Source organism: Eleginops maclovinus, chromosome 20 (genome assembly GCF_036324505.1).
Source record: "Eleginops maclovinus isolate JMC-PN-2008 ecotype Puerto Natales chromosome 20, JC_Emac_rtc_rv5, whole genome shotgun sequence".
Classification (NCBI taxonomy): Eukaryota; Metazoa; Chordata; class Actinopteri; order Perciformes; family Eleginopidae; genus Eleginops; species Eleginops maclovinus.
The window spans coordinates 6798632-6813828 of record NC_086368.1 but is presented as its reverse complement, the minus strand read 5'-3'; the positions used below and the strand labels follow the sequence as shown (position 1 = coordinate 6813828).

The following is a 15197-nucleotide window of genomic DNA, read 5'->3' as shown; positions in this document are numbered from 1 at the left end:
TTTTAGTAAATCAATCCCTGACCTTTCAAAAATGTTGTGCTACATAAGACACATTTATCATGTTTTAGCATGATTTTCCCTTAAATGGACAAGTTAACAAGGAGGTATTCAAAAGAAATTGTTAAGGAACATAAACAATCTGACTACACGCTGATAAGAAAAGTAATTACATTTATTCAATTAAATAACTCAGAAACTGAAAGATAGGCACGGTATGAACAATGTTGTAGTTGGGGGGAAAGAAAACACATTTATTTTCAGATCAGTTTTATTGAATAAAAACAGTTTTCAAAGAGCATGTAAGAAATACATTATGATACAAGTGTTGCACAAACAAGACTAACAGAAAGAAGGGAATTGTCAGTGGGAATGAACAAGACTCGTACGGACATATCGGTGGGGGGAGATGAGAGACTCTTCCAGAACATAATATTTACCAGAAGAGCAGATTGTTAATTTGTGAATAATGCATGAACTTCAAACCAGCAAACTCAGATTTCCAATTTAAACCTGATTGCAACAGTCCACGTGTTCTGACCTGGTACATGTACTTTTGGTGGTTTAAGAATTCAATATTTTATATTTCATCTTCTTTTTTTTAAAGAAATAGGAATTGACATTACAAATCCTAAATCAATGTCTCCTGGCTGGCTTCTTCCAGAACTTTAATTCATAGTAAATGAATGGTCTTAAGATAAAGGCTAGTGATTGGAGTAAGATTACAGTTGTCTGTATGGTAACGTTCCCAATTCTCATGGTGTGTGGTAAAGTCCAAGCATTGGAAAGACATATTTTTAGGAGACTTCACAGGAGTTTTTCACAAATGTTTACATGAAAATGGATGGTTTGGCATGCTTGTCCCAACCTGCAGGGGGCAGCAGTGCCATCAGCTCCTTAATGAATACTTCACAGGAAGTCACTGCTCCTAATTGCTCCAATTATAACCACAAAAACAGAAACATGAGGACATTCTTGTGCCTGTCATTTAACTCAGCACCAATGTTGCGAAGTTAGCACCTGTAGAGAAAACCAGTGTGGGTGTTCTCGCCATCGACTCACACGGATGAGTTATGATGAGTTTTGAAAACCAAAGTGCAGCTCAAGTTGACAGATATCACCACACTCATATTTTATTGGGCAAAACAAATGTCTTTCATCAGGGCTCCAAAATGTGTTGCCTTTGAAATAAAGACATTTATTCAGATAATGCAATCAAACTTATGGAGGGGGGCTTGGCCACACCATGGAATGTTGGAGGGAAAAAGCTAAGTAAATATTATTTGTACTTTTTTTTTAATAAAACATGGAATTCAGAGGTCCAGCCCAATAAAGAGAACACTTTTGCAATTAAAGAATCATTAAACAGAATAGCTTTAAATGTTTTGGTAATTCAAATATTTAACGAGGCCAATGTCCTTTTCCATGTTCCTGTAATCAAATCACCAAACAGTTTAAAATACTTAACCAAAAAGGAACACTTTGTGAAGGACTGAAGTTCAAACAAATCATTCAGCTATCAATCTCTGTATGGGTCGCAGGTTTGATTCCCTGCTGTACTCGCTCTCAGAGCCTCCTGATTTCCAGTGGAGACAACAAAAATACAAAAAAGGAAGACAAACTAAACGGTTTTTCCCCTCCTTTAGTTCAGTTGTTTTGCTGTGACCAACCAACCACCACGTCTGCTCATCTGAAGACTTTTGAGTCCCGCCCTGCTCATACACCAGTTCATCCTGGCGTCCAATAAAATTTAGACAGCACTGTTTTAGGTGCTACAAGTAAAAAATACTTCCCAACAAACGGCACTATACATGAAACAGTTATAAATACTCTTCAAAACAACTTCTAGCACCCAATGCCCTTTTAAAGGGCGGAAAATTCACTTTTGACCTTATAGTCACAGTGGATGCTGCATCCCAAAAATAACATCGACAACATTGGAGCGCAGGTGGTCAACTCAAAGCAGAGTGATGGTTGGTTGAAATAGGTTAGCGTAAACTAAAGTAGACCATAAATATGTACCAGCATTCGGTCAACAGTAACTTCCCAGCATGCTGAGAAATCATTACCTAACTTCAAATGCTTTGTAATCCCAAGTGTCACTGTCAGGAACCAGGGTTTCAACAGACAGACTGATTTCTCTACCTCCAAAAACTCAGCAGAGACAACAAAAACGCATGTAAGACGTCTGCTATGAACACTGAGGCTCAGCCAGGTACAGGCTAATGCTGTAATACACTAACATCTGCTAAAGAAAACAATGTTTGTTGATTTGGGGTGAATTGTCATTTATTCTGGTATCTGAAGTCTCTTAGCACATGGTTGAGTGGTTGGATTTGAATCACAGGAGATAAGTTGACCTGTAGGAGCTTCTGTGCTTTTCTGCGGGCATCAGCCACAGAGCGAGATTCATCCACCTTTATCACTTTCCACCTCAAACTGTTTTTGTTCTTCCAACCGTTTCTCTGACGGGTCGGATGGTTTAGTTCCTTGGGGCCACGACCATCTTGATGGAAGCCATTGCTCCTCCATCCATTGCTGGTCATCGCTGTGTGAGTCTCTGGGAATGCCCGTCCGTTTGTGTAGAAGACCGGTGCAGAATCTCCAATAAGGGCACCATCCAATCGGATTGGGCAGGACAGGCTCTTCTGGCTGAACAAGGCCACAGCTTTGGTGGGAGCCCCACCACCATTCTGTGAAGGCTGCAAAGGTATTCCTGAAAGCGCTGGAAGGGACTGTTGCTGTAAAAAAGCAACAGAGGGTGCCTCAGAGGATGAGTCCCAGGAAGTGTGTATCTGGAGTCTCGCTGTATGAAAGTGAGACAGGCCCTCAATGTTGGTCAATCTCAGACAGGGTCGCATCTGCAGCTCCTGCGATATCTCTACAGTCCGACTGGATGTCCTGCTACAGATGATGGCCCGATGGTCCACTCGCAGATCTGGAGGACGAACCCCTTGAATCTTGGGGTTGTCAGAGATGTTCCATGAAGGGTGCACCTCTCTCTTCTTGGCAACAGGCTTTTTTCCTCGTCTCTTGGCGGTGGGTCTGATATTTCGGTTGGATGTTTTTAACATTTCTTGAGTCAGGGGTTGGTTTGTGCTGGAGCGGTAGCCGTATACGTCCTTGCTACGAAGCACAGTGGGCTTATGGCCCTCCTCAGCAAGCTCCTGCAGGAAGGTTACCAGCTCCTCACTGCTTGAGAGGTCACGGGACATCGGACTGAGGATCTTCAGAGCATCCAATAGGACATTGTGCCCAGCTGAAGAGATTCTGGTCCAGGAATGAACCGCCCTCCGTTCTTCATTGGCAAATGCCAATGGCCTGCCAACGGCGGGACCTCGGGCCGCGTCAGCCATGTGTCTATTCCTGCCAGAAGTACAATAAGAATTTGGTTAAACGGACTCAAAAAAAGGAAAAGCAAGAAGGTCTTGGTGTTTTCTACAGTATGGAAAAGGCTTCCAACCCTACATTCTCCCAGGTTTGGCTAGCCGGGGGGAAAGGTCTGAACTGATTCTACCTATGACAGAGATATAAATTGGTGCCTTAACAAATAAGCCACCTCAGCATCCCAGGAGCACTTTTCTGAATGAAGTGAATCAAGGGCAGAAACACGGTCCATGAAAGTTCACTTTAAACTATCCAGGATAAATTCTACATGTTGTTAGGTTTTTTAAATTGTGTCAAATGATAATTGTAAGGCACATGAGACATAGTTGGAGTTTTGCCATTGCTGCGCTTTAACATTCAGAAATAGAACGTTGACTTTTGCTTGGGTTACCTTAAACTCAGAACAACCATAGCTGCCCAGTTTGACAAAGCTCTTGCTAACAAGCCGGTATGCATTCTTTTGCATTTAAGAAACTTCAACGCCTCTCTGTTCAGACACATCCTATTCAATTTTCTTTTTGTCTTCCTTTCTAAAAAAAAAAAGGGCTACACGGTCCTCCAGAGACAACATGTACGAGCAACAGAAAACATTTACTAATCCGGTTGTTGTTTGCATGTATTCTGAGAGCCTTATCTTCATATCCAAACTATTTATGGTTCGACTGCTGTGACCTTCTAACCTCTGACTAAGCACTTGATACATTTGGTCAAGAAACTGAAGTGGGTTCTGCCGCTAAGTTCACCGCAAGATGTTAATGATACGCGTCACATGATTTTTTTTATTCAACATGAACGTATACTGTGGGCGTGAACCAAAAGGCTAGGGATTTTGTTGTTGTTGCTCGATTAGTGCTCGGGTGGAAGCTGCGTTAAGGAGACACATTACAAAGCCAGCAAATATAAAGAAAAAGCAACGGTCCAAATCTTCTGAGAGAACGACCCCGGCTGGCTTGTTACCAGTGGGACCATCTCCCACTTCATACACTTTATCTAAACAAGCCTCGTTAGCAACCATGGCAAACAGTACCTCTGGGACAGGACAAATAACACCCTAAGATCCTATTTGGAAATGAAAAAGAGGAAGAAATCCTTAACATGGTAGTTGAACGAGTCTCTAGGCATAGAAAATTGCCAAATATTATTTTAAAAAATGTGAAGCACCAAAATAACACAATAGACTAGGGGTGTATTGATTCTGAACAAGGCTGAAATTGTCCCCAAAAAAATCCGGTCAAGTGTTCTGTGCGGTCCCAAATGACCAAATATTCCACACAAAAAAACTGCGGCAAAAGTCAGCCAAAGTCCAAGACAAAAAACACTATATACTAGGGGTGTAACGGGATACGTATTCGTACCTAAAATATTCGGTATGGGCCCTTTGGTTAGGTACACGCGTGTACCGAAGTGTACCGAACGAATAATGGCCCGCTCAATCGAAATCAGTCGGAAGTCGCAACGGCTCATTTCCAGATAGACGTCGATTTGTGAAAAAAACTTGGGTTCAGGTGTTTTTTCTGATTTCAAATAAACAAAATCTTGGCTTTCAGAATATGAAACTTTTATTGCCAAATTCCCACAATAAATACATTTTTGAAGCTTGAAAGGGAAGATGACAAGCACCTTTCAACTAGCACTCTGCTGCTACTAAGTGCCGCTATAACTTGCTGCTACACCCCGTTACCAAGCAACACTTATTGTTTAAGTGATCAGGATCAGCTGCTGCTGACGGAGAACACGCAGCTGTGCCCGATCAGCTCCGCCGCTGTACGGACCGGTGAGGGTAGCAAAACACACACTTCAAGTTAGACCATATGTAGCTATTTTATCTACCTGTCCAACAAAATGAACTAGTTATGAATTTATTCTCTGTTGTCTGTCGGGTCACTCATTACTGGATTAGTGAGCTGCATGACCGAGAGTTATTTAACAGTAACGGTGCACTACATTACACCCGACTGCCACTGGAACATGCAAAGCCACGTGCTGCAAACTCCCCCCATTTACGAACAGCACCCAAGCATACAACTGGCAGAGGTACTGAAGGAGGTAGTGTTAACTTTTCAAAAAACAAATATGAAAATACAATGAATGTACAAGCTTACAAGCAAGTCCTAATGTCAAGCTGCTTATGTGAATAGCACAGTACAGTTCATTTTTGAAATGCTGCACCTTAATTTTACTATATTTTGTATTTATTTGAGAGAATTTTCAGTTTAATAATAAAATAAAATTGAAACCCAAAAAAGTATGTGTGTATCATTTTTTCTGCTGTACCGAAAACGTACCGAACCGTGACCGAAAAACCGAGGTACGTACCGAACCGAAATGTTTGTGAACTGTTACACCTCTACTATATACACTCCTCTTATTCTTATTTCTGGACAACCAGTACCTTTATTGGAGTGACAGCTATCAAATGGGGAGATAAGGGGGAGGACACGCAGCGAATGGTCCGAGGCTGATCCGAACCTGGGTCCTCCGCTTGGGGACCTAGACCAGTACACACAGCTCTACCAACTGAGCTATACGGTGGCCCAATATGTACTCCTCTTTTGAGTAATATTTTCCAATAACTGCAATGCTCAAATGTTTCAGGGAAGTTAGTGAGCCATGTATACTTACAGGTCAAACAAACTAGTCCCTTGTCGTGTGGATAAATACCAGAAAGCCATCAACATATTTGTAAAAGAGACCTACAATCTATCTTGATTCTCCCATTAATTAACAAGTGAGCCCAGGGGAGCTAATTAGCTTCCTGTTAGAAAAAGACAAACGGTTTCACAATTTTGGTACTTCTGCAGTTTGCAAATATTATTTTGCATAAGTACGTTAATTTTTTTACACTGTGAGGTTTGGCATAGATCCTTGCGGTGAAAAGAGCTAGTTGGATGACGTTGTCTATGGTTACCCCCCGTGCTAGCTTGCATCACTTCATACAGCTGTCATCAGTTAAACAAGGTCAAAGTTCAAATCATTTTGAGATTGACAGTTTGAGCAGTGTGTGATGCTAAGCAAAGCTCTTTCCATAGAAACACAACGGCAGCGTAACCCTCAAAGATCCACATCTTGGCTACATGGCAGAATGGGAAGAACCTGGAGATGTTGCCCTGGTGAACACCACAATATAAAAATGTAAATCAACTACAATCTCACTGTTGTGGAAGACATTAATGATGAGGGACAGCTAGCTAACAAACATATTTTTCCCAAAAGCATAGTTCGATTTGCGACATATGTCAAAAATGTAAGCACTAGTTACATGAGTAAGTACATACTGTATGAAGTGTACAAAAATTGAAATCTAGACACGCAAGAGTCTGCAGCTACATGGCCACAGCATTGGTCTGCAGCTGTCTGTAATAGCTGTTTTTATAATTTTCCAACACACACACATGATATAATAACATAAGTTGTGTTCTGTTTACCTTTAATTAAAACTGCAGAGAAGGAATGAGATCGTATCCCATCAGGTAAAAAACAGCTCAGTGGAACCCCCAAAAACATCAAAGTATTTGTTTATTAATTTTATAGATCAAATAGCGCATAAGACAGCATGGCCCGCATAAAGAACGCAGGCCAAGGAGATCTATGGCGAGTCTGCAGTTGAAAATGCCCAATAACAGCCCATGAATCAGAGGCAGCAACGCACAAAGTATCTTTGCTTCTGCTACAGATACAGACAGACTGCTTATCTGCAGACAGACGAGGGATAACACTGTTTTGTAATGATACATTTCAAGGACATTCTAGCAAATTATTTGAAAACTATGGCCTAAGAATGGACATAGATAATCTAATATATTAGTCTAGCCCAGCTCAGTACTGTACAAAGAATCTCACCGCTAATGGGCTTTCACGAGACGTTATTTCTCCCGAGATGAAATATTTCTCCTGTAAATTGAAAGATATCAAATAATTCTGTGTCACTCGATATTCATGTCTTTAGATTGACTTTACCTGTAAAAGTGATGCGCGATAATTTCGCTTTGCGTCCAGTGTGAACACATTTTTATAAATTGATAGTAGAATTTTAAGTTCAGGTACCACCCAGGAGTAAGGGAAGACAATTCTGTCAAGGTTAAACTTCTCTGCATACTACCAAACTCAAGACTTTTTCCATTACCTTCTTTCTTAATCATTAAATTGTACAAAATTAAAGTTGAACTTGATTATTAAAAATAAATAGAATCACAGTTTTAACTGTTTACAGGGGTAGGGTTGGATGGATATGCGGGATACGGAGCTAGCCATGTCGCATTTCACTTATTTTTTCAGCCACTACTACACCTGTTTGTGCTGTGTATACTGCGTTGGTTTTTAGTGCTTTCCGTTTCATCTTTCCCTCAATGATATAGTGGGCTGTCACTGTTAGATAATGGTGTGGGGATAAACTGAAAAATGTTTGGTTTAGGGCATTGGTTATCCCCCTGCAAATAAAGATTTGACATAATAACAGTGACAGTAACTGTATGTAACCTCATCAAATATGTTTTACTTTGTCAAACTGTTTTTGTACAATGCATACCTAAATGAAGGGGATTCAAGAGCTGACCAATGCTGTTACCGCTTTGTGACATTCCTCACTTTTGTCTTTGTTCAGATTCCCCTTCATTGCCAAGGAGAACGGTGTGTCGCAAGCCTCACGGCTAGGTTTACCTGCTTTTTCTAGCGGTTGTAGCGGGGGGCTACCGGTGCTGCTGCTGACACTAGGGCTCGGAAAGCTCAAGATGTCAAACACTTTACAGTCATTCAGATCGATGCTGTGTTGCCTTAAATATTTGCTAAGATCGGATGCGCAACCACCCGTGCAGTAAATTAGCTTTATACATTTATTGCATTTTGCGTTGTCGCCATTCTCTTTACTGATGTGTAGCCATACTTCGATCTTTGACTAAGCTCCATTTTTCAAGCTGACATAGCATGCACTGTCACTATCTCGCACCTAAACAACTGGACACCCTATTACATTGATGCCTGCACTAAAGGACCTTTCACATGAGCAGCTGCTTACAGGCACTGTTAGGGCAACTTGGATGGTTGCCTTCAGAGAGGGAAACATGTCTGAATCAAGAAGGTTGTGCACAGACAATATATCTTCAGGTGAATATCCAGCCTCTGTTTACCGGGTAAGAAAGTTTCTGGCCACAAGAACCTCCTCTGTTTTCAGGTCAATGCTGTAGTGTTTTGCAAGTTCATTCAAGTGTGATTCACACAAGAAGGTCTCACATTTAGGACTGCATGCCTGGATGCCTTTTAGAAGCCCTGCATCTACACTGCAAAATCTTTGCTCAAGCTCGCCAACCATCCTATCCACACACGGAAAAGTAACTCTCTTTTCAATGTGTCTGAGTTGTTCAGTTCAGTGCGTGAACCTGCAGTTGCCTCCAGCACAAAATCCTCCATTCTCCTGTTTATGCCTTGTCTTAGCACCTGGTTCTGGGATACTGTGGGTGTGACACAGGGCTTTGGTTCTCTCATATAGCTCTGTGGCAAATGCATCTGTGCGTTTGCCCTTAAGTGTGTCACACACTGCTTGTTTGCAGATCAAAGCTTCTGCCAGGTCTAAAGTCCCTTTCTGAAGGAGCTTGTGAAGTCATTCGGTTACAGACAGTGTGACCGAAACATCAGTAGTGCGTAGACTGCTGAGAACTTATAGAGCTTTGCTCTGAGACCAACAGCGATGGGGGATCGAATGGCAGAAAGGCACTCCAAAATGGCAGGCAATGTCTCAGATCAAGAACTGCATTGATCGATCGCAACTGACATGCCCAGCGAGTGTTTGAAAGTTGCACAAGCTCAGTTGTTGTCAACCCAAGCCTTGTCAGAGCCTCCATGAGCGTATGATGATTCACTAGGGAGGTGCTGAAGAAAGAGTACACACACTCCAACAAGCCGAAAAGCTCCGCAGCCTCTGGGATGTCCTTGCAAGTATGGCACAACACCAGGTTAAGTTCATGAGCGTAACAATGCACATAAATAGCTTCAGGATGGAGCCTTCTAAAATGTGCTTGTACACCTCCAGTGGACCCACTCATGACGGCTGCACCATCATATGTTTGTGCTACACACTTAAGCTCTGCAAGACCATTGTTTTGGATCTGCTGCTGCAGCTCCTTTGCAATGGACTGGGCATCAAATGATTTTATGTCTGCAAGTGCTAGGAAACGTTCTTTCACTGCCCCGCCGTCTGACACATACCTGACACAAACAGCTAACTGCTCTGATTTTTCATCCCTTGCCTCATCTGCCATGATGGCATAGATTTTGGACTTTGTCGTTTCAGACACAATGACACTAGTAACTTCCTGGGCACAACAATCAATCATCTCATTCTGGGAGGTTGCTGAGGTTGCTGAGGTATACTGAGCATTTGATGGGGGATTATGTTTTTGAAGAAAAGGATCAAATTCCTTCAAAAGCTCCATGCACGCAAGAAAATTCCCTCGGTTTGTGCTGTCTTTTCCTTCATCATGGCCACGAAATGCGAGTCCCTGTCTCCCTAACTTAGAAGTGACTGCAACAATTTACTTGAGATACTATCTCACTCACATTTGCAGATGCTATCATCTGTGCAACGTTCCATGCAACAACACTGTCCTTATGTGTTTGTGCCATTTCATGCTTGCCAAAGATGACTAAAACGTTCTTCCAGTTCTTCCACTACTGACCAAACTATCATGTTTGATGTTTTTGCCAAACACTCTACATGGGAAGCAGAGAGCGGTATTCTGGTTGACTAAATATTCTAACCAGTTGTGCTTTTCAAACCAGCTGTGGTGAAATGCTCGCTTCTGCGTACCAAAACGATCTTGTGGGTAGCTCTTCAGCTTTACCTGTCTGGGCCCTGTGTCTTTGTCAGCTAAATCAAACCCTGTAGTGGAGTGAGTTGCTGCAGCTGCTTCATCATCTTCTCTCTCTTGATCTGGTTGCTCTCCTCTTCTCTCTGTAGTAACCTGATCTTCCTCTGCCTCTGGATCCCGTTGCTCTCGCTGACTTGACCTTGCCTGTTGATCATTTTCTCCCTCAGCATCTCCTTCTGCCTGAACCTTCAAGATACACAATGAATTTAATTAATAACAAGGGTTGGTTCGGTTGGTTTTATCCGATACTGGTGCCTACTCGGCATTTTTGAAATGGTTCCGGTGCCGAAACGGTTCTCGAACCGGTACTTGAAAAAACAAAAACGCACACATGTTGTCAAAAAACAATACCCTTTTATTTCCAGGGCCAAATTGAACACAGCATTAACTTAAATCTTTAACAATATAAATACAAGTAACATATAGTAATAAATAAACCAATATAGAGAGTAGGGATGGGCATTCGATTAATTTGTCTTAATCGATCGTCGGGAGAATTAACGATCGATTTTCGATTAATCATTCATATTTTTATATTAAAATTCACTATTTATAGGCTATATTAAAAATGCAGTGAACACACCAAAAACACAGCGTGTTTTCCTCATTGATAGATGTATTACAAGATGGACAACTCTTGTCGCAGTTCAACCGGATCCGTTCAATGGTTGAACTTGAAAATATGCGCTGCTGTGCTCTTGAGCAGCGGAGCTTGCAGCTAGAAGCCGGTGCTCATTAACACAACTGACCCTTGTTTTCCCCAAAAATAATAATATAAAAACCCAATCATGTTAAACAATAACTTAACCAAAAATATATTATACTTTTAGTCTGACAGGTTTTGCAAAATTGTAACTCAAAACTATCCAAAAACTGTGTTGAGAAAGAGGGTGAGAGAGAGATTAGCCAACCTAACAATGAATTAGGCTAATTAACAAAGCTTCATAAAAATAACCAGTAACTCACATACAACTTCAGCACCAGTCTACTGATTTTTGTTGAGCCGACCTGGCAGGCTTTCTGTGAGCAGGACCGAGTTCATTTGCCAGTCATCACTGATGTAGTGGCAGGTGATCGTGATGTAGCACTCAGCTGTTAAAGTGGTCCAGCAGTCTGTGGTTAGAGCAACTCTTTCAGCTGTGCTCAGTTCTTCTAACAGCTCCTGCTTCCGTTCTTCGTGGTGAGTTTCTATCAGTCTGGTGATGGTACGTCGTGACGGAATGTGATATGCTGGTTCTAATAAGTTTATCAGTTTTCGAAAACCTTCGCCCTCAACAATACTTAAGTGCAGCATATCCATCTCAATGAACTTGCAGATCCCTTGGGTAATTTTCTCTGCTCGTTGTGCATCGCAGCTCCTCCGTGCTAACATGGAGTTGATGCTAGGTTGAGACCGAGAGCAGGATGCACCGCCACTAACCAGGGTCGGATGCGCGTTTTTCAAGTGGTACATCATTTGAGTCGTGGACGAGTTGTTCTTATACACAGCTTCGCAGTGTTGGCTGTGAGTCATTTTTTAAATCAAAATGGTCCCACGCCACACTTCGCCGTGACCTCTCCATGATTACTGTCAGTGCCCGATCCGTTCTCCTCCGACTGCACATGCGCGTAATGACGTACGCGGAAACTCAACGTTTTCCTGCCCGATTTGTACCACGCATGTCTACATTTTACGGTACGTGACGGCAGCCAGTTAGTTTACCTAACTGGAAATAGCTGGTAGTTTACAGAAACTGTCTGTAGAGTTTATTGCTTGATATTGGCGATCGGAAACAGTTTGTTATTTTCGCGCATGTGCAGCCGGGGGGAACAGATCGGGCACTGACAATTACTTTTGAAATACACGGAAACTCGCAGGTATCTGAGGAGGCCTGTGGCGTTTTTTTTCAAACATTGCCCTCGTGTGGTAAACGTTTGATTGCTGCCACATAGCGAATTCATTGCATTCCTTCAAGACTCACACTATGCAACAGAACCTGCATTAATTTTATCGACAACAAATGAATGCCATCGACAAAATTCTTAATGATCAATTAATCGATCGTCGATTAATCATGCCCATCTCTAATAGAGAGTCCCAGCCTGGGACTCTCTATTTGTCCGACACTGGCTGCTGCCGTTGAAGTGCTTGGCCTTTCGTCACGTAATTTATCAAACACGGTGCATTGATCGGCTTTTAAATAAACTCCATGCACCGTCAGATGTTTCATTACATTAGAAGTGATACCTCCCTTGCATGCTATTGCTTTAAAACATGTGTTGCATGTCGCAGAATCTGCATCCTTGGATGTGAAATGAAGCCAAACCTTGGAGCGTTTTACTTTCGGCATCTTTATTGATCCTCTCACTCAGTTCTGATCAACAAGTGTGCTGAGTAGCGGCACTGACGTCAGGTTCAACAACCTCAAGTTGACGCCGGAACACCAGGGGGCAGTATAAAAAAGAAGTCTGGCACCGAAATGTTCGGTCTTATTCGGTCTCGTTACTACCATTTATGTCGGAACCGGTGCCCTATTGGCACCGCGTTTCGGTGCCCAACCCTATTAATAACTGATCACCATAGAGGCTAATGCCATGACTTTCACTCAGAACAGAATAATAGTTTGCTCCCAAATATTTTGAAGTCGCATAGATTACGTTTTGGGCACATATGTGATATATATAATTGTGTGTCTGTGTGTATATAACTTAGCTTTCTCCACTTTCTAATCATTACTCTCAAATAAAAGCTCAAGTTAAATCAGTCTTATATGGTGTACCTTGACGGAAATATTTCATATTCAAATTGAGTTCCATAAAATTCCAAGACTGTCTGCATCACAATGACTATTCTGTGAAATCCTTTAAGACTCTGTAGTTTGTAAGCCAGGTTTTTATTTGTCAAGTTTGGAGCATTTCATTAATTATGTGGGACTTTCTGCTGTTAGCTGGGGGCTGGAGCTAACTATTTGTTACTACCAGCAGTGATGAATACTTACTTTCCTGAAAAACGTTATGTCCATTCTTCAGCCATCCATTCATGCTATTCTCCTAGCTGTGTTCTATTCGGCTCTGTGTGCAAGTTAATGGCTGCTGCTGGTACGAGCGCAAGCAAGGTCGCAGGGAAAACGTGGACTGGATTTTCAGTAATGTGGCCGTTCTGAACAAGTGGAATGGATTGGATAACAGCGCACGAAAGGGGCTCTCTACTGTAGACTACGAAGTGAAGGGAAACTGAAAGATTTATGATCACATTTAAGTCCTTAGTGAGAGGTTATATGATTATGTATTTAAACTGATATGCTGGCCGCTTTATATTGAATTTGTCAGCATTTTTTTTATAATTCAACACCAAACTATTTAGGGGGGGCTCAAGAATATTTTAGGGGGGCTTCAGCCCCCCTAAAACAGGCCTAACGACGCCACTGATATATCATATGAATAATCATTATATATCATAAACGTGCAGCGATTAGTCGGCTAGTCGCCTGAATTGATGACTAATAGTCGACTACAAAAATCTTTAATGGAGGGCAGCCATGGTAAATAATAAAGCAATCAATACAATCTGGATTATTTGTAAACTGCCTCCTTTTGATCCCATTGTAGTAGCCAACATCGGATGAATTCAGACCCATGAAGTAACGCAAATAAAACACAAGTCATCCCACGGTCAAGCCCGGGTAATAAAGGCCCAAATTCATTTAGCGGTTGGCATGGCTAGCCAGGAAGACACAAAACGTATTTCACAGTTTAATGTACTGAACCAATGTTATACCTAAGACTAGCTAGCTAGCCAACTGACCAAGATGACATCCGCTGCTTTATTTTACCCTGGCTCTTTGTTTACTCAATAAGATCTTTGAAATTACAGGTCAATAAAGCTAACCTACACACAAACCCCTATATTTTACTGTCACTACATTTTGAAAAATATATATAAAAACTGCTAAATAGTAACAGACTAGCCAATAATAGGGCTAGCTGGAATAATTGCGTTAACCTACGTAGTTAGCTCTTGAGCTCCCCCTACACGCGCCAATAACACTCAAGTTGAATACACACCAGAACACTTGAAATGGAAGACGCTCTTTTGCAACTTCAGTGGTTTGATAAAAGACGTCGCCATTTTTCACAAGGACTTGTGAACTGGAAGCGACAACCCTTGCTCAATAAACACTCTCCCTGTAATCTTTCCTGTGTCTAGGCAGCTAGTTGTGGAGGCTCTCTCTCACCCCTCTGGCCACTGCCCCTCAACTCGCAGGATATTATCCGTCTCATATACGGGAACGGAAACATGAAGGATACCTATGTTCATGAAAGTAATGAATAAAATAGCGGAATTACCTTTTAACTGCGCTTTTTCGGCATCCTCCTGTCTCTGCTGTGCCGTCTCTCCACGGTAAAATGGCTGCAACAACAGCGGTGTGGATGTTAGACCAGGGAAGAGAGGCGGAGGCAGCCGGGGAGAGAGGCGAGGGGGGCGGGCTCTGTTAACCCCCTCGAGGAAATGGACACAAGTGACTGAACATTTTCTTTTTTCTTTAACTGAGAATAAATTATATCTGAGACAAAATCCACAGAAAAATCCAATACAAGTGTGAACATTCGTTTTTTCCATATCAAAGTGTTCTTGAAAGTACCCATTGGGTCCTAGAAAACCTAACGTAATACGTGACGTCATCTATTCGCATCTGCAACAAACCTAGCAACCCAGTTTCCTTTATTATTACCAGTAATGGAATGTAAATACGTACATTAGTAATTAAATACATTTGTATGTAGAATTTTGTATGCCTCTTTATACCTTTACTCCACACTTTTTACTCCTTTTATTTAAAAATATTCATTACCAAGTGTACTTAGGTTACTTTGTTGATTGAAATTATTAATACGCAATATAAATCAACTAAAGGGAATTTGCATATGAAATTATGCAGCATAAAGTCTACTCAACAACAGCGTTGCAATATT

The 15197-nt window shown here is 41.7% G+C and overlaps 1 protein-coding gene across 3 annotated transcripts; it reads right to left on the bottom strand.

The window, feature by feature from the left end:
- Positions 1–250: 250 nt before the first annotated feature.
- Positions 251–14698, bottom strand: ccdc71 (coiled-coil domain containing 71). 3 transcript variants are annotated; one of them, XM_063910489.1, is made up of 3 exons: positions 14571–14683; positions 10338–10430; positions 251–3363 (listed from the first exon to the last, which is right to left on the bottom strand). In XM_063910489.1, the coding sequence occupies exons 2-3, from the start codon at positions 10412–10414 to the stop codon at positions 2283–2285; spliced, it is 1158 nt and encodes a 385-aa protein (XP_063766559.1). In that variant the 5' UTR covers positions 10415–10430; positions 14571–14683; the 3' UTR covers positions 251–2282. The 3 variants fall into 3 exon arrangements, with proteins under 3 accessions (XP_063766559.1, XP_063766560.1, XP_063766561.1); XM_063910490.1 differs by having other exon boundaries at positions 10218–10430; positions 14571–14668; XM_063910491.1 differs by lacking the exon at positions 10338–10430 and having other exon boundaries at positions 14571–14698.
- Between the last annotated feature and the right edge of the window lie 499 nt (positions 14699–15197).